We start from the raw sequence: 21,179 nt of genomic DNA on the forward strand, positions 1-21,179 counted from the left end.
GGACATTTTTTGGCCCCCATTCCCCGTCAATTCAAACTTCAATGAAAGCTCGTGAAAAATTTAAAAAAAAAAGATTACAAAGTCTGAAATACTTCAAAAATTATTTTAAATAATTCAAAACAAAAAAAAAATTAAATCGTACAGGAGCTGCACACCTGACACACATCAATTGAAATATATTTCAGTTCAGTTTAATTCAACAAAAAATAAAGAGAAGGCTTTGAAAACATTTTGGTGGGAATGGATGCAGTAACGACGCCTCCCTGCACACCATTACGAAGTCCCATCCAATACAGAACAATAGCAACCCAATACAGCCCGCCAACATCAAACCCATCAACATTTTGAAGCCCCCTTTCTTTGCCGCCTCAATTCATCAGCAGAACAGGATTATGGTCGTCCTTCTGAGGTCCTTCCAATTGGAAAATTAAATGATCGTGTTTGTCGTTTGGTCGATGGTTGCAAATACAGCTGCTAAGAGCGAACAAAACATTCAATGAAGTTCAAATTCGACAGATCGCGAAAAAAATGAGCTTTAGAGCAATAAATAATAAATTAATTTTTTTAAATTTTCAATGATTTTTTTTTATTAAATTTCCTTTATTTCATTTAAAAATTGTTCCAAATATTCCGTTTCCCTCACTGAAAAGGAAATTTTTCATATCAATTCGAATTTCAATAGAAATTCGTGAAAAATTTTGAAAAAAAAAATCAATTTAATAAAAGTTTGAAAAAAAGCTTACAAAGTATTTAATACTTTGTTAAATTATTTTGATTAATTTAAAACAAAAAGTTTTCAAATCGTGAATATGGCATATTCGTACGACGTCGTACATTGAAATTTACCCCCCTCCCCCTCGTCGGAATCTGTCGTAAATTTGATGAACCCCACCCCCCTAAACTGCCGACGCCATTAATGGACAACGCCATAAACAAATCCGCATGTTCTTGACGTCGGTCTCCCAAAAATCATCGAATTTAAGTTAATTTTAATCAATTTAATTAATTTCTGCCCCTCAATTCACTAAAAAATGGTCGTTTTCGCCTGTAACCATTGCGGGGAGTCCCTCAAAAAGCAAGCTGTCGAGAAACACAGTTTCAGATGCAGTCGCAATATCTTCGTCTCATGCATGGATTGCCAAAAGGACTTCAAAGTAAGCATTTTTTCATCAAATTCAACCAAATTTCTCTCATTTTTCATCATTTTCCAGGGCCAGGAATACGACACCCACATAAAATGCATCACGGAAATGGAAAAATACTCCGCCAAGGGGTACGTGGCGCCAGCAAATTCCAACAAAGGAGCCAAAAAACAAGAAGCTTGGGTCGAAATGGTCCGCACGATCCAGCAACAACAAAAAAACATCTCACAAAGTGTGAGTAAAATTCTCACAACCATCTCGCAGCACGACAACATCCCCCGGAAAAAAGCCAGCTTCCTGAGATTCCTGCAAAATTCCTTCCGCTACATGAAAATGGACGACATTGAAGCTGCCTGGAATTTATTGGAGGAGGAAATGAAGAAAAATAAACCGCAACCAGCACCTCAAGCAGCTCCGAAGACGGAAAATTCGCAAAATGGAACGTCAAACGGGACAAATAAACGAAAATTGGACGAAGAAGAGGAAGAAAAGCCCGAAAATGGAACAAAAAAAGCGAAAATTGAGGAAACAGAGACAAATACCGAGAAATTTGACTGGGCAAAAACCATCAAGGACATTCTACTGTCGAAAAATAATCAGTTGAAGCTGAGTAAACTGAAGAAAAAAGTATTTCGCAAGTACAAGACGTGCACGGGCACCGACGAAATCAGTGATAAAATCGAGAAAAAGTTCAACAAAAAGTTACGAAAGTTGGGACTCTTGATTAAAGAGGACACAGTCCAATTAATTGAATAAAATTCAGTAAATTTAATGAATACTGTTAACGTATTTCCTTTAAATTTATTTTTTTCTCTAATAATATTTTTTCTAATTCTAGAAATTGACAAGAAACAAGCGAACGATATGTTTCTGAGATGTTCTAATACTTAGAATATTTTTAAAATTGTCTCTTTTTAGAAGGAAGAAGTGGCGTCAGTCAATTTTTTTTTCGTTAAAACCTAAAAAAGGCGTCTTTAAGGCAGCAATTTGTCTTTTTCCACAATCGGTTTCTCTTGCAGCGTCGAAATACCGCCAGCGGGTTTTTTCTGGTTGAAACTCTGCTTGGAGATGCGACCCGAAAAGTAGTCCTCGATGTCTTGCAACGTCTTTCCCTTCGTTTCGGGCAGCGTAAAGTAAATAAAGAATGTCGCCACGAGCGAAATGCTGCCATACATGATGAAGCAACCGTGTTTTTCGATGACATGCGACAGGAATGGATACGTTTTCACCACAATAAAGACGCACAAGTGCGCGGAGCATGTCGTAAGTCCGCCATAGATGCCGCGCACCTTCATCGGATACAACTCGCCAATCATTACCCAGGGCACCACGAGGAAACCCAAGGCACAGCATGCCTGGAAGACGAAAATGCAGGTCACGGGAATCCACGTGTTGAAGGGTGCCAAGCCAACAGAGTCCCAGGCGAGTTTTTCGCGCATGTAAATACCCAAAGCGACCATCGTCACGCCGCATCCGATGAACGAGATGAAGGACAAAGGTCGTCTGCCGCATCGTCGGAGGGCAACACATGCCACGATGGTGAAAAATAGGCGAACGAAGCCAAGCACGAGCGTTGCGGTATTTTTGTCCCATGTCGTGCCCGAGTCACGGAAAATTTCGACGGCGTAGAAGGTGAGAGTGTTCACGCCACTGAATTGGTACGACATGAAATAGATGAACAAGATGCCGAAGGGTTTTAAGGCGGATGGGCTGAGGAGGGCGCGGATCAGATCTCTACCGGTTTCTTTTCTGCAAAAAAAAAATAGAAAAAAATTATTGAATTTTTTATTCAATTTTTTAATTTATTTTAAAAATTTTGTCTCTTTAATTAAAAAAATATTTCAAAAATTCATTAAAATTGTGGCTTTTTCAAAAAATTTAAAAAAAAAATAATTTTTGAATTAAATTTTGTGATGAAATTAAGATTAAATTTATTAATTTTTAAATAATTTAAAATTTTTTCTCCTTTTTTTTCAAAAATAATTGAATACATTTTTAAGAATTTTTAATATATTTTTTCTGAAATTATTTTTTACTAAAATTTTTGACATTTATAAAACAAAATTTAAAGAATTTTTTTTATTGAAAAAATATAAAAATGAGTCAAAAGTCAATAAATTTTTGACCGCATTTAAAAAAAAATTTAAATTATTTTTTTTAATAATTTTTTTTAATTGAAAATTAAATTTTTTTCGATTGAAATAACTCTGAAGGCGTAATTATTTTTCAAATTAAAAAATTATTTTTCTTAAAAAACCAAAGAAATATAAATTTTTGACCAATCTTTCAACATAAACTTTAAACTTTAAAGCCTTTAAAGTCAGATTTGAACTTCACTTGATGTGATTTTTACTACAGATTAATTCAAAAATTATTCACTTGGGTTAAACTTTAAAATTAAAATTTTCTAAAAATTAATTAAAGTCAAACAAATTTTAATAAAAATAAAAAAAAAAAACAAAAAAAAAATGGCCAAAAATTCAATCATTTTATTTGAAAAAAATATAAAAATTTATTCGAAAAAATATTAAAGGGATAAAAAATTTAAAATAAGTAAAAAAAAAAAATTGAAAAATTTATAAAAACATACTCTTTCGTCTTTGATTTGTCAGCAAAAGCTTGCAACTGATCAATTTCTCGTCCCAAATTGTAGTTGGAACCTCGTAACTTGGCCAAACTCTTCAAAGCTTGATCCCGTTTCGAGTGTGTCACCAAATAATTCGGCGTTTCTGGCATATTCAGCATCAAAGTAAAGGCCAAAATGGGCACCAAAGCAGAAATAATCGCCAAAATATTCCAATTTATGAAAGCTCCGAGGGTATATTGGAACAAAACTCCAACGCTGATGCCAACATTCCCGAGAGCCGTTAACATTCCACGAAGATGCGGTTGGGTAACTTCTGATGTGTAAACGCGGACCTGAAATTAAAAGTTTTTTTGTTAAAAATTTAATTTATTTTTAAAAATTTATGAAAAACTTAAATTCTTTACTTAAAAAATTTAAGATTTTCCTCAAAATTTTTCAAAAATTTAAAATTTTTCTTAAATATTTTAATTTTTTTCTGATAATTTTTCTAAAATTTAATTTTTTTCTTACCGGAGCACCAACCATGCCACTCCCGAAGCCACAAAGAATCCTCCCGGCGTAGATACACAACACATTCGGTGCAAAAGCAATCAGCAACCATCCAATAATCAAGGGAATTTCCGTTGCCAGCAGAGTTTTCTTCCTGCCAAAGCGATCCATCACATATCCAGACATGATGCATCCGATTGGCGTACTTGCCGATGACAGAGAAGCTGGAAATAAATAGAAAAAAATGTCAATTAGCAACAATTTTATCTTCCTTAAACGGAATTTATCGCTTAATTGTCGACAAACACTTGAAATTGTTTTTTTTACGGAAGTGTCAAGTGTGATTTATTGCCTCAAAACTTAACGATTTTTTTCTAGAAACAAATTTAAATTTCCTTTTCCGTCGATTGTGAACCACGAGCAACTTTCGAGTTGTGGTTTGTTTTTAATCGTGTCCGAATAAACAATCGGAAAAAAAGTTTCATCAATTTTCGTGTAAAAAAACGTGTAAAATCCCGTCGAAAAGCCCGGAAAACCCTCAATGAGTGTCAATTGTCGCTGCCGCACGTAAAATCACACAAAAATCCCGCGAAAAATGAGCACTCTCGTGAATCCCATGGAAATCTCGAGTCTCGAGCAGCAATTGGAAAAGGCGAAGAGCAACTTGAAAGGTCTCAATTCCGAAATTCGTCGCATTGTTGGGCGTCCCCTTGACGACGAACAGCAACGCAACGATCGCCGACGCGCTTTTGGGCAATTTAACGAAGCCGGCGGGCGTCGATTTGCCGATGCCGCATCCGGTGGCCCGCAACAAAACAAAAAATCTGCTTTTAGTCGTCTTAGTGATCCGCCAGCTGCGAAGCGAAGTCGTTACAACGACGATGAAGACGAAATTAAGCCACGTGTCAGTTCTCGGGTCATCAAGGAGCAGCCGACACGTGATGATATTGTTGCAGCGCAGGGCGGTGATGAGCAAACCAAGGCTCGCCATCGACGGATATTTGGGTCGTTGCTCGGCACGTTGCAGAAATTCTGCCAGGAAGAGTCCCGTTTGAAGGGCAAGGAAGAAAAAAAGGCACAAATTGAGAAAAAGCTCGAGGAACAGCAGAAAAAGGAACGCGAAGTGCTGCGCAAGGAAAAGCAAAGTCTCTTCAGTGACCGGAAACGGAAACAACTCGAAATCCGGGCGATGGAGATAAAAATGCTCAAAATGAAGGACCTGGCGGCGTGGGAGGCAACCAAGAGACCCTTGGGAAATTTCATTCGCACCAAAGCGAAGCAACATTTGTATTACTTGCCGAAAGTTTTGGACAAAAAGAGTCAGGAACGTCTGAAACGCTCGAAGGAAGACATCGATCGCATGATCGAAAAGAAGCGGAAACAAGTGGAGGAGGAAATTGCAGCGATTGAACAGCGATTCGCAGCCGATATTAAAGTTCTCGAAAAGAATGGCAACGATGGGGACAAGGATCACGCGGAAAATGACGATCACGAGTTCGACGAATACGAAACGGAAGTCAGTTTTGTCGATCACAACAACTCCAGTGTCGCCTTCGAAGTCGACTACGACGGTGAGGAGCCACAACAGCAAGACAATCCCGCACCAAAAGAGCAGCAAGAACAGATTGTCATCAAGAAGGAACGCACCGACGAACACACTGACTGACTTTTGACGACGACGATGCCGCTAAGGAGCCACCAATGCGTTACTGGAAGCCAGTATCCAGTATGACTTTAATTTATATAAAACAATTTATAAAATAGACCGTTTTTTGGAATAGATTTAAGAAGATGGATCGACAACGAGAGACGATCCAACAGTCAAAAAATTAAATAAAAATAAAATGTAAGAAAATGACATTGACTTTATCGGAGATTGTTCCATGCTGCTGCAATTAAATGAAGACGATTGAGAGTGATTTTAATTGAAGGTGATATTGGATCAAGGTTATTTGTAGATTTTTTTTTGAACTCTTGGGTAATACATCACCCGTGAGATCGGATATGTCAAAGAGGTACTTGAATATACCCAAATGCACTGAAAAATGTCTTTAAAAAAACTCTTAAAAAAAGTCGTTCCAAAATTTAATATTTTATAAAATAATTTTTTAAATGAAAACTTTCATTAAGAATAGAAATTTTTAGCAATTTTTAGTGTACTTATAAAAAAAAATTATCAAAAATTTTTTAAATTCTTACAAAAATTAAATTTTCAAAAATAATTTTTTAAAGTTTTGTCCCTTGAAAAAATTTTTAATTATTTTTTTTTTATCAAAAAGTTAAAAGAACATTTTTCTTTTTTTAAATTCTATTTCTTTAAATTTATTATAATTTTGATGCATTTTTATTTTGAAAAGTATCTCAAAATATCAGTTTATTGAGGAAATTTCATAAAAATTAACAATTTTTTAGCATTTTTGATTAAAGATTTATTTTCAAAAATTATTTTTTTATACTTTGTCATGTAAAAATATTTTCATTAATTTTATTTTTCAAAAAAAGCAAAAAAATTTATAAAAAACAAAGTTTTTCTGGTTTTAATATTCAATTTTTATTTTTAAAAATTTATATTATTTCTAAAAAATACTGGAATAAAAATTAATGGACAAAATCAGAAAAATTTATCAAAATGAGCAATTTCATTAAATTTTTTTTATTTTTTTTTTCGTAAAATTTAATTTTTATAAACTATTTTTCAATATTTTTTTCAACAAAATATTTGAAATTTAAAAAAAAATTTTAAACATAATTTTTGACAGTCTTATCTTCAAAAAAAAAAATGCTTCTTAGAAAAAAGTCCGAAATTAAATTTAAAAATTCTGAATTTTTATTTTTGTTTAATTTTTTTGTAAAAAATTACAGATTTTAATTTAATTTTAATTATTTCATTTTTTTTTAATTTTATTTTTTTATAAAAATTAATTTCAATTAATTTGTCCTTATAATCAGAGAAAAATAATTTAATCGACAGTCTCAAGAGATTTTTTTATCAGTAGGCCGCTCAATTTTGATTCATTTATTGACCGATTAACACAATTTTTATCTTGAACTGATACAAGCAATGTTTGATGATTTTTTGTTCATATCTCATAAATTTTCAAATTTTATAGAAATTTTACAGAAAAAAATCTAAACTAAAACAAAGTTTTTTAAAAAAAAGTCATTAGCTTTTAAGCCTTAGAAACAATAAATTTCCTCATAAAATTACTTTTTATTCAAAAACTAATCTAAAAACCCAAATTTGTGCCAAAAAATCGCAACAAAATTATGTCAGCGACAAAAATCTGTAACAATTCACGAAAAAATCACCTGTTTCTACCCTCATTTGCCAAAAAATCATTCGCACCCATCAACAGTCAATGAATTCATTGTCTGTGAATTACCTTTTACTTCTAATTTTGTATTTGCAAGTATTTGGCAAATCAGTCAATAATTTCTTAGCAGACGAGAAAAACATGTTTATCGATACAATACCAATAATTTTTCCGTTCAAAACATTTTCGCGTAAACAAAACGCGTCCTTCGTTAGGTAAACAGAGAAAATGTTTACAAGCCGCTCGCTTGTTCCGTATCACACTTTGTCTGCACTTTTTACGCCGCCGAGAGCTAAAAATAGTCGGCTTGCACACGAGAAAATCTCTCGTTGCTGTTGTTGTTGGCATCGAAGAGGTCAGTGACAAAGTTTGGCATGCTTCCCAAACAAATCTTGAGATTTCTCACGTGTCGCGATCGTGCAACAGATTTTTTTTTTCTCTTAATTTATTAATTTATGTTAATCTTTGGACCTTTCTTTTTTTGTCGTCGTCGTTAATTACGTGTCGTCTCATAGATTAACATCGCATTTTATGAGTGTTTGTTATCGTTATCGAAGCGATTTTTGCTTGATTGTTCCCTTTTTGAGGCAATAAATTACTATTTACAGCAATTTTTTTGTCACATATGCAAATAACGCGCGCATCACTCGATTGCCTTGCAGTTTAATTGCCTTTTCTAGCGACGATGTGACACGTTTCCGTAAAAAAATCACGTGATGAAGGAAGTTGAGATAGAAAAAAAAAATTTTCCCAAGAAATTACAAGAAAATTTTTATTTTTAAAATTTACCTATAATTTTTTTTCTCAAAAAAATTTTTAAAAATTTAAAATTTGTTTAAAAAGCAAGTTTTTTAAGAAATTTAAAAAATCTTAATTTAAGCCCAACTTGAACAAACTTTATATGAAATTTTATAAATTAAAATTTTTTATATATAAATTTTTCCTACTTTTTGCTTAAAAATTCAAAATTTCGCATATTTTTGTAAATTTTCAAGAAAAAACGTTACTTACCGACCCACGACGCCTGATACTCATCAATTGGCCCGCCGTCATTTATCACGGCATCACTTGCCTCCAACTGTGGAATTGCCACGGCACTAAACCCAAATATCAGTCCCGTATTGATTGTTGCGATGTTGGCAATGAAAGCGACAACCACTTGCCGAAATGCCTTGCCACGTTCCTCTTTTTCGCTGCGCGTCATTTGCGATTCCACCGTGACGACAGTTTTTTTTGGCGGCGGCTGCGATGTCGGGGTCGTTGTGGCATTGTTGTAGGGATTGCTGTTGTTGTTGTTGCTGGGATTGGACGCAGGTACAATTTTTGGCGTTGTCGAGTTGCCGTTGCTGACGAGAACCGCAGAATCTTGTCTGTAAGCAAAAATAAATTTTTCGATGAGTCAATGCTTCAATGAGGATTTCTGTCGTTATCGTGCTTCGGATATCGCTACTTGTGACTCAAGTGCGGAGGGGAAAATTGTTTGTTGCAACAACAGACGATTAATTGTGGAATTTAATGACCTTTGAAAGTTCTAAGTGAGTAGAATTTGTGTCAAGGATGCATTTTGAAGGACATTTAAAGAACATTTTTACTCTTAAAAATTTTTTTAAATGAGAAATTTTTACATTTTTTGACATTTTAATGAACCAAGAATAACATTTTTGACTTAAATGCGTCTCAAATTAAAAAAAATTGACGTGAAAACCAGCTTTTACAATTTCTTAGTATTACGAAAGTGATAAAATGTCGATTTTTTAACGACTCGATTAATTTCTAGAAAATATTGGACGACTTCGATGAGCTATAAAAATTAATTTAATGGTTTCTGTCGAACCTTTTAGAGTTTTTAATCAACTTTGATTGATGATTGATGACATCAATTGGAATTTATAGCACTTTGGTGCTTCTTAAGTCACTTTCAATGATCTACATTTGTCTTTGAAAGTTCTTCAAGAGACATTCTTTGATGTTTTTGAGCGGGAAATTCCATTAATTAATTTTGACAAGTTTAAATTATTTTTTTAAATAAATAAAAAAAAATAAAATGAAATTTAATTTATTTAATTAATTCTGTAAATTTATATCAGAAAATACAAAAGAAATAAATTTTATTTAATTTTAAAAGTAATTATTTTATTTAAATTAAGTAAATTATTTAAAAATAATGAGATTTAAATTTAAAAAAATAATTTCTTCAAATTATAATTAAATTAATTTTAAATTAAATTAAATAATTTTAAATAAAAATAAAATAAATAATAAATATTAATAAATTTATTTTTAATTATTTAATTAAAAAAGAAGAAATTTTTTTTAATTATTTTTTTCTAATTTTTTTTTATTAAAAAAAATAATTTTAACGTAAATTTAAATTTTTAAAAAATTCAGAGCAATATTTTATTAAAAAAAACATATTAAGTAACTATTACTTTTAAGTCGTGTTTTTTTGTCAAAATTTCTCTACTTTATTATTTAATACTTCAACGACCTTCAAAAAATTTTTTTTCATATTTTTTTTTTTGCACAGCTGTTAGTATCACAAGTCACGTAAAAAAATTCTTAAATTCAAAAAAAAAAATATTCTCACATTAACCTCATTTTAAACCTTTTATGACAAAACGATCTTAATCATCCTTAGCAACTCTCCTCGTGCCACCAAATGACGTCAAATCTCTGTTTCTCTTACTCACATGTCATTCCACTTCATAAAAAAATCCAGTTTAAGCTAACAAAAAAATACAATTCCATCCAAAAAAATACCTCATCAATACAAATTTTATTTTGTGTCATAAAAAAAATAAATTTAAAAATATTCGCGATTCTTTTGTACTTTCTTATCGGTTTTTCGTGTCACCCCTCGTCGTCGTACCGAACTAGACCATGATTACTCAGTCACGTGCTCCAGAATCGACATCTTATTGATATGACAATATTTATTTTAAAACTTGTTCATTATCAAATTAATCAAAAAAATTCCTCTCTAATAAGTTTTTCGGTTAATAACTCATCTTTATTACATCAGAGTCAACCTTCTGTTATGTAGGATGTCCCAAAAAAAAATTACAAATTTTCTTTATCGTTTCAAAGATTTTTTTTTTACATCAACACATTGTTTTAATTTTTTCGTAGTAAATAAATGACTTCAATGAATGACTGATAAGGAATTTTTTATAGAAGTATTTTTTTATTCATTCGTTTATTTTTATTTATTTATTTTTTTTTAAGATGACACGAGGAACCAGACAAAAATTAAATAATAATTAGTTAGATAGAATTTTAAAATATTTTTTTTTTGTCTCAGTTGGTCACTTTTTTGTCTTTAAATTTTTATACATATATGGGACACTTTTGATACGAGTCTCTTATCATTTGTTGTTTTCCTTATTTATCGAATGCCAGCTTTTTTCAAGCAAAAACCTCGTATCTGGACTTTTTTTTATTCGTAGATAGACAGATTATAAAATTTGCGTTTTATATTTATTAATTTTTTTTAATGTTTATTATTTTTCGGTTGCAAACTGAACTCACCTTGCCATTTTTTGTAGATTTTTGTGTGTTTTTTTTATAATTTTTTATGACTTAAAAAAAAGTAATTTTTGTGGAACATTTAATTTTTTTTTTGTTTTTTGGTCTTTTAAAGAACATTGACCATTTCTTGAATTTTTTCTGTATTTTTTTCTCTTCTTCGTAATTTTTTCTTTAGTTTTTTTGTCACATTCTATGTTTCTTTCAGTTTTTTTTCAAGGTGAAATTTTTTTTCTGAGCATTCCAGGAAATTTTTTGTGTCAAAGTCTTTTATTTGAACATCTGTATAGGAAAGTCTTCTTCTCGACTACATTGACGCGCTAAAATCTTTTACTCTTTTTTTCCTCAATAATTACACAATAAAACGTTCTGCTTTGTTTCAGCAAGCAAAGGTAATAATTTATCGTTGATGCGATGAGACAAAGGCAATAATTGTGAGTAGATTCTTGTTTTTTGTTACTTCTGGTTTGCAATTTTTATTGCAAATTGTGAAATTATTTTTATTTATTTTTTATCACTTCCTTAATTTTCTTTTAAAATTTTTTCTTGATTTTTTAATATATTTTTTTTTATCACAATCAATCATCAGTCAATTTCAGAAATTATTTTAAAAAATCAGCTTCAAGTAGCTGCTAGTTGACGTTTAATCGATAGGCCGGCGATCGAACAACTGATACATTTTTCGACTGTGTTACCGATTTAAATTCGGATTAATATGTGTGTTCAAATAATATTTTTTTTTTATTTTAAATACATTTTTCTGTATGGCATCACGGTGCAGACCAACAAAATATTTTATTATAAAATACTACGAGAGTAGTCGTCGTATCAGCACATGAATGACTGAAGCGAGTCCATGTGTAATGAAAAACAACAAAAACAAAAATATAGAGATTCTCTCGTCGGTCGTCAGTTTGTGTATGAAGTTGAGACGGTGCATGCTTGTAAATAAAGTGAAGTGAGCAAGTAATGTGACGGAATATAGAAGAAATTTTCTGCGTGTGGCGGGACAGTGGTGCAGTATTAGAAGGCTTTTTTATTATAAGGGTTTTGAGGAAGTATAATTTTCAATTTTTCTTAATTTAAAAAAAACGTAGCTGATTAAATTTAATTTTTTACAGTTTTCATTCAGTTGTTTGTTTTAGTTTTAATTTTGATTTTTTTATTGTTTTCTAAAGATTTATTTTAAAATAAAAGCCTTGAGTTTTTTTAAATAAAAAAAAAATTGGTTCCTAAAAAGTGTTTAGTGCAGTTCTAATTTTTTTCGCTATTTATGTTAACAATTTGTCTGTCCGTACCTTCGAACAAATAATTTTTTGTGATTAACCATTAATGTTATTAACTGAATTTTCTAATTCTTTGCCATTTAAAATATTGTAAAACTCTTTAGCTACTTATTTAATTCATGACAGTATTTTTTCTTAATTTTTTCCTGCAATTCTTTAATATGCCAGAGAGGTCGTACGGGAAATATCTTTGGCAGTAGAGCCATAGAAAATTAAAAGAGAATAAAAACTTTCTCTAAGATGAGTCTCCTTTTTTTATTAGACCATGAACCGAGTAAAAAGTTCTTTAGCAGAAGATAGTTTGTCCCACAATTTTTTCAAGTTTTACTTTACTTCATTTTGCGACAAACAACGATGAAATTCCTTTAGCTTGGAGTCTGATGTTAATTTTGCATTGGCTGGTAAGGATATTGTTTGTAAATGAGATTGAAAGCTTTTGTGTGGTTTTGTTGTTTTCGCTTACTTTACCAAGGGTATATAAAGTTCTTTTATCTACGGCCAGTTTTTTCTTTATCCATCATGGCTTTATCTACTTCCATTTCTTTAGCAATGTTCCGGCATTAATCATTGATACGTTTGCTTTTTTGACATCTAAGTCTTCTATGAATTGGAGATTGTCGGTATCTTCATGATATCATTTAAAAAGTACATGTTAATCAATTCAGTTAAGCTAATATTGAAATAATAAGCTACAATAAATTTCTTATTAAAGAAATCGATAAGTTTCATAAACTAAATGCGATATTGTCGTTCGTCGATGTCCGAATGATAACATTTTTTAGCACTGAAATTTTTTCTTTAAGCTTAAAATTATTTTTTGGTATTTGACTTTTACAATTTGAGCTGAAATTTAAAAAAAAAATATATTTAAAAGAAAAAAAATTATAAAAAGCCTAAAGATCTAATAAAAAAGAAGGAAAAATTAAAATTGATTTTAAATATTAAAAAAAGTAAAAAAAAATAAAATAAAAAAAAAATTACCTCAATAGAAAAAAATTTCACATCCCTGATCTCCTTGCAACGCATTCTCATTACAACTAAACGACTAATATTTTATCACTATCGACACTTCCACACAACGTGCACGACAAAACGTCTTCATTTTATTGACTTCATATATGATACACTCAAATCAATTACAAAACAATTGATTGAGTATTTATCGTCGTCCGAATCGATGCGATACGAGTTGTTGTTGTTGTTGTTGCTGTTATTATTAGTTCAAGAATCGTTTTCACACTCTTCAAGCTGGAAATGTGCGACTTCATGTAGGTTATGTCCTTGCGATGCGTGTAATAATTTGGCTACCACTGTTCCGCACTGTCGACGACGTCGTTCCGCGCGCATCCGAAGGAACATTTGTCAATGAATAAAACGACTATTTCCTGAGCGCGCTACATTGACATGTGCTTCGTTGACAAATTAAGCGCCGGATCATTTGTCGTTCACGTGATAGGGAAAATTTCCAATACTACACAATGAATAAAGTAACAAACAAACACGACGATTGTTTTCCAGCACTTGCTGCACTGCCCGTACGACGATGTCTCTCTTATCACGATCAATCGTCGTTTATTTATTTTAACTTATTGAAATTGGGAGACCATGTGACGATTGGAAGCGCTTCGGTCGTATGACTAATCAACTTGTTGTCATTGTTTTGATGATTTTTAATTGGTTTTAATGAAAGTGCGACAATAAATTCATTTTTTCTTTATTGTTTACAAAAAAATTATTCTTTTCCAGAAACAAAACAATCTGAAGGCAATCATAAACTTCACGCCAAAGAACTCATCAAATATGCAGAAAAATTTATTTGCATAAAAAACTCGACTTGCGAACTACGTCAGATCATGTTTTCGCCTGATACCATTATTATTGGCTATTTGTTTATTTATTATTAGAAGCCACTTATAATGTGGCGATAAATAAATTTAAATTATGTTGACACACTCTATTAGAAGAGATGGATGATTTAGTGATAAAATTTGTCAATATTAGCAACCAATAATATTTATCTCGAGTTTTTTCACACATTTTAGCGAACAATACAGAAAAAGAGTAAAGAACTTGTTGCTAGCATGATTTTTTTGTGATTCTTGAAGAAGGTTGTCTAACTTTGTGATTAGAATAATTTTTGAATTTTGGCAAGTTTTTTTTTCTTTAATTTATTTATTTAAAAAAACGGAACTCTTTTAAAAATTCATAAACTTCAAATAATTTTGAAGTTTTATAAAAAAAAATAATTAAATTTAGTGACTTATTTTAATTTTATTTAATTTAAAAAACATTTTAAAAATTCAAACAATTTTAAAATTTTTATTGAAATAAAAAATCCAATTAATACTAAAATAACAATATAATTTAAAAAAAAATGAAAAGTATAGAAAAATTGATTTTTAATATTTTTAAAAAATAAATTCAAAGTTTTATCGATATTATTCGATTTTTACGAGATTTAATTAATTTTGATAATTCTTAATGTAATAAGAAGAAAATCAATAATTTGAAGTTTTTAAACATTATTTTTTCAAATAAAATTTAAAATAATATGGGAGAAAAAAGCATAGTGAAGATGTAGAAAAAAATTTAAAGATTTTTGTAAAAATTCTTAAAAATATGCCAATCTTTAATATAAAAAAATTTATAGTAAAAACAAAAAAAAAAAATAAATTATGAAACTCAAAATTACTGGCTAAAAAATTTGAAAATTTTTAAATCTTATATCAAAAAAAATAATTTAATTTCTTTAAAAATTAGCTAGCAATTTTGAGTTTTGTTTTCATAATTTATTTATTATTTTTTTTTTTTTGTTTTTTCTATATATTTTTTTATTAACTATTTTTAAGAAAAAATGTAAAAAAGATACTAAAAAGTGTAAAAAATTCAAAAAATTAAAAATATTTAATTAAAAATTTATAAAAAAAATTATTAAAAAAAATTCCAAAGTACTTGTCTAAATTATCTAATTTTATGGTAAATTATATAATTTTTAAAAAAATAATTTCTTAAAATTTTAAAGTTTTAAATTAAAATCTGCAAAAAAAATTAAAAATTTATTTTAAAATTATATTAAAATAATTATAAAAAATATTAAATAAACCACGTGATCAATTCTCACGAATAACGGGACTAAATTCAACGGTCGTTAAATTCAAACCCGATAAAATAACGACGCCCAATGCAAATTTCACCGCATAAATTAACGAACCCCAATCCACATTCAAGAAGAGTATAAACAAACGCAATTTTCCTGACGATTTTCCTTGTTTTTCCATTAAAAAACACCCTCACGATGGTTTATATCACGTTTCCAAACAACCTGACTGAGGAAGAGCTCATGCTGCAAGCGAAATACCAAAAATTAAAGAAAAAAGTAATAATTTAAATCAAAAATTTACCAAAATTCGTTCTCACTTTTAACTTTTCTTCCAGAAAAAAGCTTTACAAATCCTCAAAGTCCCGAAGCAAGAAGTGGAAAAGCCCAAATTGAACATAAAACGTGCCGAAGGAGCTCGCGAAGTCGCCCGAAAACTGCTAAAAAGCGGCGCTGTCGCTATAAAACCCGTAAAACAAGAGCAAGTCTCCTTCAAGCGACCCAAAAATCAGGAAAGGAAAAAAGCTGCATCTGACATGAGTCCCGTCGCGGCATATCAACCCTTTTCCGCATCGACTTCCGATTCGGATCACGGGGCACGAAAAGAAGCCGCTTCCGAGAAAATGGACACAACCGAGGGAGCCAGTGGTGCTGCCCGGTATCAAAACTTGTATCAGCATTTCGCCAGTGAACGCGACAAGGAGGAACGTGGAGTCTCCGATAAGGCAGAGACGAAGGACAAACGCACCGGAAACACCATTTACGTGTCGGGCAATAAAATTTCCGAGGATTATTTGCGGAAACATTTCTCCGATTTCGGCCAGATTTTGAATATTAGCATGGAAACGGAGAAATATCGCGGATTTATCACGTTTAACAAGCCAGAAGCGGCGGAAACGGCAATTGTGGAGATGCATACGAAGAGTATTGCGGGAATTACGTTGCAAGTGAGTCTGGCGCGACGTCAACCGCAGATAGAACCGATAAATGACGCTTCGTCGTCCGCTGTTTGGTCGACGTTGGCAAGTAATCAGTCGCAAAAGGGCAATCATAAGGCAGATCGGAGAGAATTGCCGACGTACAATGACTTGGATATGTTTTAAGTGGTTAGGTTTAAGGAGAAATATAAGAAAAATCTATAAAATTTACTCGAAATTGATGGAATTTGGTCTTTTTATCTTTGAAAATTATGAAATTTGGTCTTTTGACCTTCAAAAAATTCAAATTTAGGCATTTTCATCTTCAAAAATATTCAAGTTTGGGCGATAATTCCTAAAATTTTTAAAAATTTTGGAGAAAAGACCTCGTTAACTTCGAAATTTTGCATTTTAAGATAAAAAGATCTCAAAATTTGGCCTCCTAACCTTGAAAAATTTCAAAATTTGGTATCTTGTTCTGCAAAAAATTCAGAAATTTGGTCTGTAAATACTCATAAGTATCAAAATTTCCATTTTTAATCCCAAAAAACTCAAAATATTTCCTTTAGATCTTCAAAATTTGGTCTTTTGATCTTAAAAAATCTTAAAATTTTGTTTTTTGATCTTCAAAAGTCTCAAAAATTCGAAATTTGATCTTTTGATATTCAAATTTTTCGAAATTCGGTCTCTTTGACATACAAAAATTTAGAAATTTGATCTCTTGATTCCCAAAAATCTTAAAATTTGACTTGAAATCCTCTAAAATCTTTAATTTTGGTCTCTTGATCTTCAAAAATTTCAAAATTTTGTTTCTTTCTTTTTAAAAATTTTAAAATTTAGTCTCATAATACTCCAAACTTCACTTTTTTGACCCTAAAAATTTAAAAATTTGGTATCTTGATGTAAAAAATATTGAAACTCGGTCTCTAAATCCTTAAAAATGTCAAAATTGAATCTCTTATTTCTAAAAAATCTAAAATTTTTGCCAAATTTTTACTTCACGAAGCATTTTTGTTGACTAAAAATGCAATTTTAAGCCCTTGAAAGCCAAATAGTTTCGAAAATCTTCCGAAAAACAACAATTCTGGATGTCATTAATATACTGGGTTACCATTTATTGATCGAAAAAACACTTTAGAACACTTCCCTACAATCCCGCTCCTTAATTTGGATTTTGTGGCTTGGACCATTCCACATTGAGAATCAAGTGATCGTAACCGTGCCCATTCAAACATTCGATTGCTGTCGCAGCATCCTTGCGATTCTTAAAGTGCACGTAGGCAAAGCCCTTGCAAAGTCCGGTATTTTTGTCGCGCGCCAAATAAATCTTGCTGTAGGGCCCAATTTTCTTCACCAACTCCTCCAAGTCGCTCTCGACCATGGATTCGGACAAGTTTGAGATGCGAATTGCCGTGGTGTCGTCCTTGTTGCGCATTCCCATGCCGCCCATGCCGACCTTTTGGTCCTTCATGAATGGCGGCACGTATTTGCCGCTCTTTGTGCCACCGCTGCTGCTCTCCATCGCCGAACTGGAAGCCGGTTTCGAGGGTTCCGACAACTTTTCGTACTGCGTTCCCTTGAACGGGCAATTGACGGACCAATGATCCCCGTTGCAAATACGACACTTGGCCATACTCTTGGCTGGATCGACTTCGACAGCTTTCTCCTCCTCCTTGCTACTGATGAACTGCATGTAAATGTCTTCCGATACCATTGTTGTGTGCGGATTTGGGCCAGGCTACAAAAAAATTGTTAATTTTTAACAAAAATTGATAAAAAATTTAATTTTAAGGACTTACTTTGTCATTTTGTGAGTCCCCGAATTTTTTCCAGGTCTTTCGTTGTGCAATACTCTTCGAGACAACTTGCTTCGTGATTCTGTACGTGCGAACTACCTTCACTTTCTTGTCGTCTTTGTTGAATTTGTACTCCGTGACGATTTTCGTGCCGTTCTCGATGACTTCCGTGGGTGGCGGCAGCGATCCCGAGTCTAATTCAACCTCGTCAGCCCATGAAGATTTTACGATTTCCGGCATTTTTCTGAAAATTAATAAAAATTTGTTAATTTTTCACCGTGAACGCCTATTGACCGCAATATTGTTTGTCCCAAAACGAGTCAAGTAGCTCGTTTCAGAGGTTTTTCGATCAAAAAATAAATTTTAGCGACACTAACCTTTAAAATTTTCCAAATATTTTCCGGGAAAAACTCTTAAAAGTGGCTTAAAATGCGAAATAATCAGAAATTTAATTCAAGCCACGTTGAAATATGGCAAAACGTCCCAGTTGACATTCAAAACGATCTTTCAAAATAATTTTGCCCAGTCCACAAAGTGAATTTCTTTTCTGTATGCTGGGTTGTGTTATCATTTTCAGCCGACTCATTTACTACTGTGCTCAGGCTGGATTGTTTTTTTCTCAATTTTCACGGATTTTTATCAAATATTTGAAGAAATTCACCTGAAATTAAAGGAATTTGTAAGTTTTTTCCCAATTTCTGTCAAAAAATCACAAAATTACGTAAAATTTTCTTTTAGAATCCCTAAAAATTCGACGTAAACAAGCAACCGCGTGCATATCATGCCTGCTGAAAAGATAAAACAGCTCGTCGTGGACACCTCTGCCTTCATCAAGAACGAGCAACTCCAGAATGTCGCTGAAAACATGTTTACCGTGCAAGGCGTCATGGACGAGATCAAAAATGACAAGCAACTCTCACGATTGGCAGTTCTTCCATACAATTTAAAGGTTCGCGAGCCATTTCCCGAAAATTTGAAATTTGTTCAGGAATTCGCGAAGAAAACTGGTGACTATGCGACACTTTCACTCACGGATTTAACCGTCATGGCCTTGACCTACGAACTGGAGAAGCAGGAAAATGGCACGGATCACCTGCGAACGGAACCAATTATGGCAAAAACAGTTTTTTCCAGCTCGAAACCGAATCCCGAAGGTTACGAAAGCAAATTTACGCTGCCAGGCTTTTACGTGGCGAAAGATGATGGCAACGAGGGCGAGAAAAGTGACGAGCCGGAGAAGGAAATGACGGAAGAGGAGCTTGCGGAGCGAATTGCGCAACTTTCGTGCGAGCCAGAAGGGAATGAGGAGTCACTTTTGGTGAAAGTCGAGGAGGAAAAGGAAGAAAATGAGGATGAGGGAGTCGAAGATGATGTAGAAGAGGAAGAAAATGAAGAGGAAGAAGAAGAAGATGACGACGAAGAAGGTTGGATCACACCGTCAAACATTCGTTCGTTGAAGACAAACTTCGGGCCACAGACTTACAGTGAAGCAGTTCCAAATGTCGCTTGCATGACTTCAGATTTTGCGATGCAAAATGTCCTCAAACAGATTGGATTGAAAGTTGCGGCACTCGATGGACGGGTAAATACTCATTTTTTGTAGATTTTTACCCGTTTTTACGGAAATTTGTTACAAAAATTTACTTGCAATAAACCAAAGGATAAAAATTTATCGAATTTTATCATTTTTTCTTAGGTGATCAAACACACAAGAACGTTTATTTTGAGATGTTACACTTGTTTCACCACAACTTCGGATGTCACAAAGATCTTTTGTCGTCGTTGCGGCAATAAAACGCTGAAACGGGTGTCAGTGAGCATAGATGCCAATGGCAAACAAGTGGTAAGATTTAATTTTCTTGCATTTTAACTCAACTTTGATGTCCAAAATTGAAAAATTAAGTTGAAAATTAAATTTAAGAGGCTTTTAAACATTTTTTAAGCAGAAATGTTAACAAAAAATTATTAAATTGAAAATTATTTTAAAATTTCCTTCAAAAAAATTTTTTTTCCCTTTTCATGTTAATTTAACAAATTTTGAGTGAAAAAATTAATCGAAAAAATTTTTTATCAATGAGATTATTAAAAAAAAATTAAATTAATAATTGAAAAAGTAAAAAAAAAAATAAAATATTTTTAATAATTTATTTTCCTTTAAGAAATTCTTCTTAAGAACTTTAAAAAATTTAAGAAAATCACAATTTTAAAATTCACCTTTGAAAAATTTAGTTAAAAAAGCTGAAATTCTATTTGAAATCGATATTTTTGCTCAAAGTTTGAAAATTTCATGAACATTTTTTGCTTAAAAAATTTTTTTTTTTACTCTAAAATGAAACGTCGGACTATATTATTTTAAATTTTTCATTAAAACTTGCCAAAAATCCATATACAATTTTTTTTCTTGCTTTTTAGATTCACATCAACACCCGCAAACCCCTCACAGCAAAATTCAAGAATCAAACCATCCCGCCGCCAAAAGGAGGCAAACACGCATGCAATCCAATTCTCTTCGAAGATCAACCGTTACCTCAACAACGATTGTCCAAAAAGGCACTCATGAAGACAAATGCCTTAGATGACGACTACATTGCCGGTTACTCGCCCTTCGTGCTGCGAGACACAGATTCGCGTTCCGCCATGCTCCGAAACACGAACAACATCAAGCAGTGGATGAAAAATTACGACTACGATAATCATCGACGTGGATATAAAAAGAAATGAACATTGAATTGATTATTTAAAAAAATAAAAACAAATTGCAAACAGTTGAATATGATATGAATAAAGAAAAGAAGTTTAAATTTTTAATCCGTCTCGTTCGTAAGAATGTGTCATAGATAGGCAGTCGCAGAGAGAGAAGAGAAGAGAAGACGAGAACCACAAATTCCATTACTTTACTTTGCGTTTGCTACTAAAGTACTTCCGTTGGTTGTTTTTTGCAATCAATATTCTATTTGATTCTATTTATTTGGAATGAAACACGATACGAATGACACAAATTTCAATTGAACTGACATTATTCTGTG

At 32.0% G+C, this 21,179-nt stretch overlaps 7 protein-coding genes across 7 annotated transcripts in view; 4 read left to right on the forward strand and 3 right to left on the reverse strand.

Moving 5' to 3' along the window:
- LOC134832646 (LIM and SH3 domain protein Lasp) overlaps positions 1 to 21,179 on the reverse strand; it is a 214,399-nt gene that overhangs the window by 122,040 nt on the left and 71,180 nt on the right. The gene's annotated exons all lie outside the window — the stretch shown is intronic.
- LOC134829831 (uncharacterized protein C16C10.8) lies at positions 931 to 2,003 on the forward strand. Its single transcript, XM_063843105.1, has 2 exons — positions 931 to 1,154; positions 1,212 to 2,003. The coding sequence occupies exons 1-2, from the start codon at positions 1,032 to 1,034 to the stop codon at positions 1,896 to 1,898; spliced, it is 810 nt and encodes a 269-aa protein (XP_063699175.1). The 5' UTR covers positions 931 to 1,031; the 3' UTR covers positions 1,899 to 2,003.
- On the reverse strand, positions 1,930 to 11,824 carry LOC134829829 (facilitated trehalose transporter Tret1-2 homolog). The gene is made up of 5 exons (XM_063843104.1): positions 11,061 to 11,824; positions 8,544 to 8,902; positions 4,240 to 4,442; positions 3,733 to 4,061; positions 1,930 to 2,891 (listed from the first exon to the last, which is right to left on the reverse strand). Exons 1-5 carry the CDS (start codon positions 11,066 to 11,068, stop codon positions 2,117 to 2,119), a joined length of 1,674 nt encoding a protein of 557 aa, XP_063699174.1. The 5' UTR covers positions 11,069 to 11,824; the 3' UTR covers positions 1,930 to 2,116.
- Positions 4,675 to 6,081, forward strand: LOC134830943 (pinin). Its single transcript, XM_063844561.1, has one exon. It carries the CDS (start codon positions 4,814 to 4,816, stop codon positions 5,882 to 5,884), a length of 1,071 nt encoding a protein of 356 aa, XP_063700631.1. The 5' UTR covers positions 4,675 to 4,813; the 3' UTR covers positions 5,885 to 6,081.
- LOC134830974 (negative elongation factor E) lies at positions 15,556 to 16,598 on the forward strand. Its single transcript, XM_063844595.1, has 2 exons — positions 15,556 to 15,719; positions 15,779 to 16,598. The coding sequence occupies exons 1-2, from the start codon at positions 15,639 to 15,641 to the stop codon at positions 16,541 to 16,543; spliced, it is 846 nt and encodes a 281-aa protein (XP_063700665.1). The 5' UTR covers positions 15,556 to 15,638; the 3' UTR covers positions 16,544 to 16,598.
- LOC134829239 (eukaryotic translation initiation factor 3 subunit G) lies at positions 17,440 to 18,658 on the reverse strand. The gene is made up of 3 exons (XM_063842240.1): positions 18,531 to 18,658; positions 18,157 to 18,397; positions 17,440 to 18,095 (listed from the first exon to the last, which is right to left on the reverse strand). The coding sequence occupies exons 2-3, from the start codon at positions 18,391 to 18,393 to the stop codon at positions 17,520 to 17,522; spliced, it is 813 nt and encodes a 270-aa protein (XP_063698310.1). The 5' UTR covers positions 18,394 to 18,397; positions 18,531 to 18,658; the 3' UTR covers positions 17,440 to 17,519.
- Positions 18,712 to 21,017, forward strand: LOC134829682 (RNA-binding protein NOB1). Its single transcript, XM_063842895.1, has 4 exons — positions 18,712 to 18,832; positions 18,892 to 19,735; positions 19,850 to 19,996; positions 20,566 to 21,017. Exons 2-4 carry the CDS (start codon positions 18,935 to 18,937, stop codon positions 20,872 to 20,874), a joined length of 1,257 nt encoding a protein of 418 aa, XP_063698965.1. The 5' UTR covers positions 18,712 to 18,832; positions 18,892 to 18,934; the 3' UTR covers positions 20,875 to 21,017.

This window comes from Culicoides brevitarsis, chromosome 2, assembly GCF_036172545.1.
Source record: "Culicoides brevitarsis isolate CSIRO-B50_1 chromosome 2, AGI_CSIRO_Cbre_v1, whole genome shotgun sequence".
NCBI classification, from domain to species: domain Eukaryota; kingdom Metazoa; phylum Arthropoda; class Insecta; order Diptera; family Ceratopogonidae; genus Culicoides; species Culicoides brevitarsis.

Excerpts from the sequence above, each read along its gene's own strand:
- LOC134829829 (XM_063843104.1), bottom strand. Across the intron at positions 4,443-8,543 it reads GTATCAGGCGTCGTGGGTCG|CTTCTCTGTCATCGGCAAGT; the intron begins GTAAGTAACGTT and ends ATTTATTTCCAG. Across the intron at positions 4,062-4,239 it reads GTGGCATGGTTGGTGCTCCG|GTCCGCGTTTACACATCAGA; the intron begins GTAAGAAAAAAA and ends TTTTAATTTCAG.
- LOC134830974 (XM_063844595.1), top strand. The coding sequence starts at position 15,639 with ATGGTTTATATCACGTTTCCAAACAACCTGACTGAGGAAGAGCTCATG. Across the intron at positions 15,720-15,778 it reads ACCAAAAATTAAAGAAAAAA|AAAAAAGCTTTACAAATCCT; the intron begins GTAATAATTTAA and ends CTTTTCTTCCAG.
- LOC134829682 (XM_063842895.1), top strand. The coding sequence starts at position 18,935 with ATGCCTGCTGAAAAGATAAAACAGCTCGTCGTGGACACCTCTGCCTTC. Across the intron at positions 19,736-19,849 it reads TTGCGGCACTCGATGGACGG|GTGATCAAACACACAAGAAC; the intron begins GTAAATACTCAT and ends ATTTTTTCTTAG. Across the intron at positions 19,997-20,565 it reads ATGCCAATGGCAAACAAGTG|ATTCACATCAACACCCGCAA; the intron begins GTAAGATTTAAT and ends CTTGCTTTTTAG.
- LOC134829239 (XM_063842240.1), bottom strand. The coding sequence starts at position 18,393 with ATGCCGGAAATCGTAAAATCTTCATGGGCTGACGAGGTTGAATTAGAC. Across the intron at positions 18,096-18,156 it reads GGGACTCACAAAATGACAAA|CCTGGCCCAAATCCGCACAC; the intron begins GTAAGTCCTTAA and ends ATTTTTTTGTAG.
- LOC134830943 (XM_063844561.1), top strand. The coding sequence starts at position 4,814 with ATGAGCACTCTCGTGAATCCCATGGAAATCTCGAGTCTCGAGCAGCAA.
- LOC134829831 (XM_063843105.1), top strand. The coding sequence starts at position 1,032 with ATGGTCGTTTTCGCCTGTAACCATTGCGGGGAGTCCCTCAAAAAGCAA. Across the intron at positions 1,155-1,211 it reads ATTGCCAAAAGGACTTCAAA|GGCCAGGAATACGACACCCA; the intron begins GTAAGCATTTTT and ends ATCATTTTCCAG.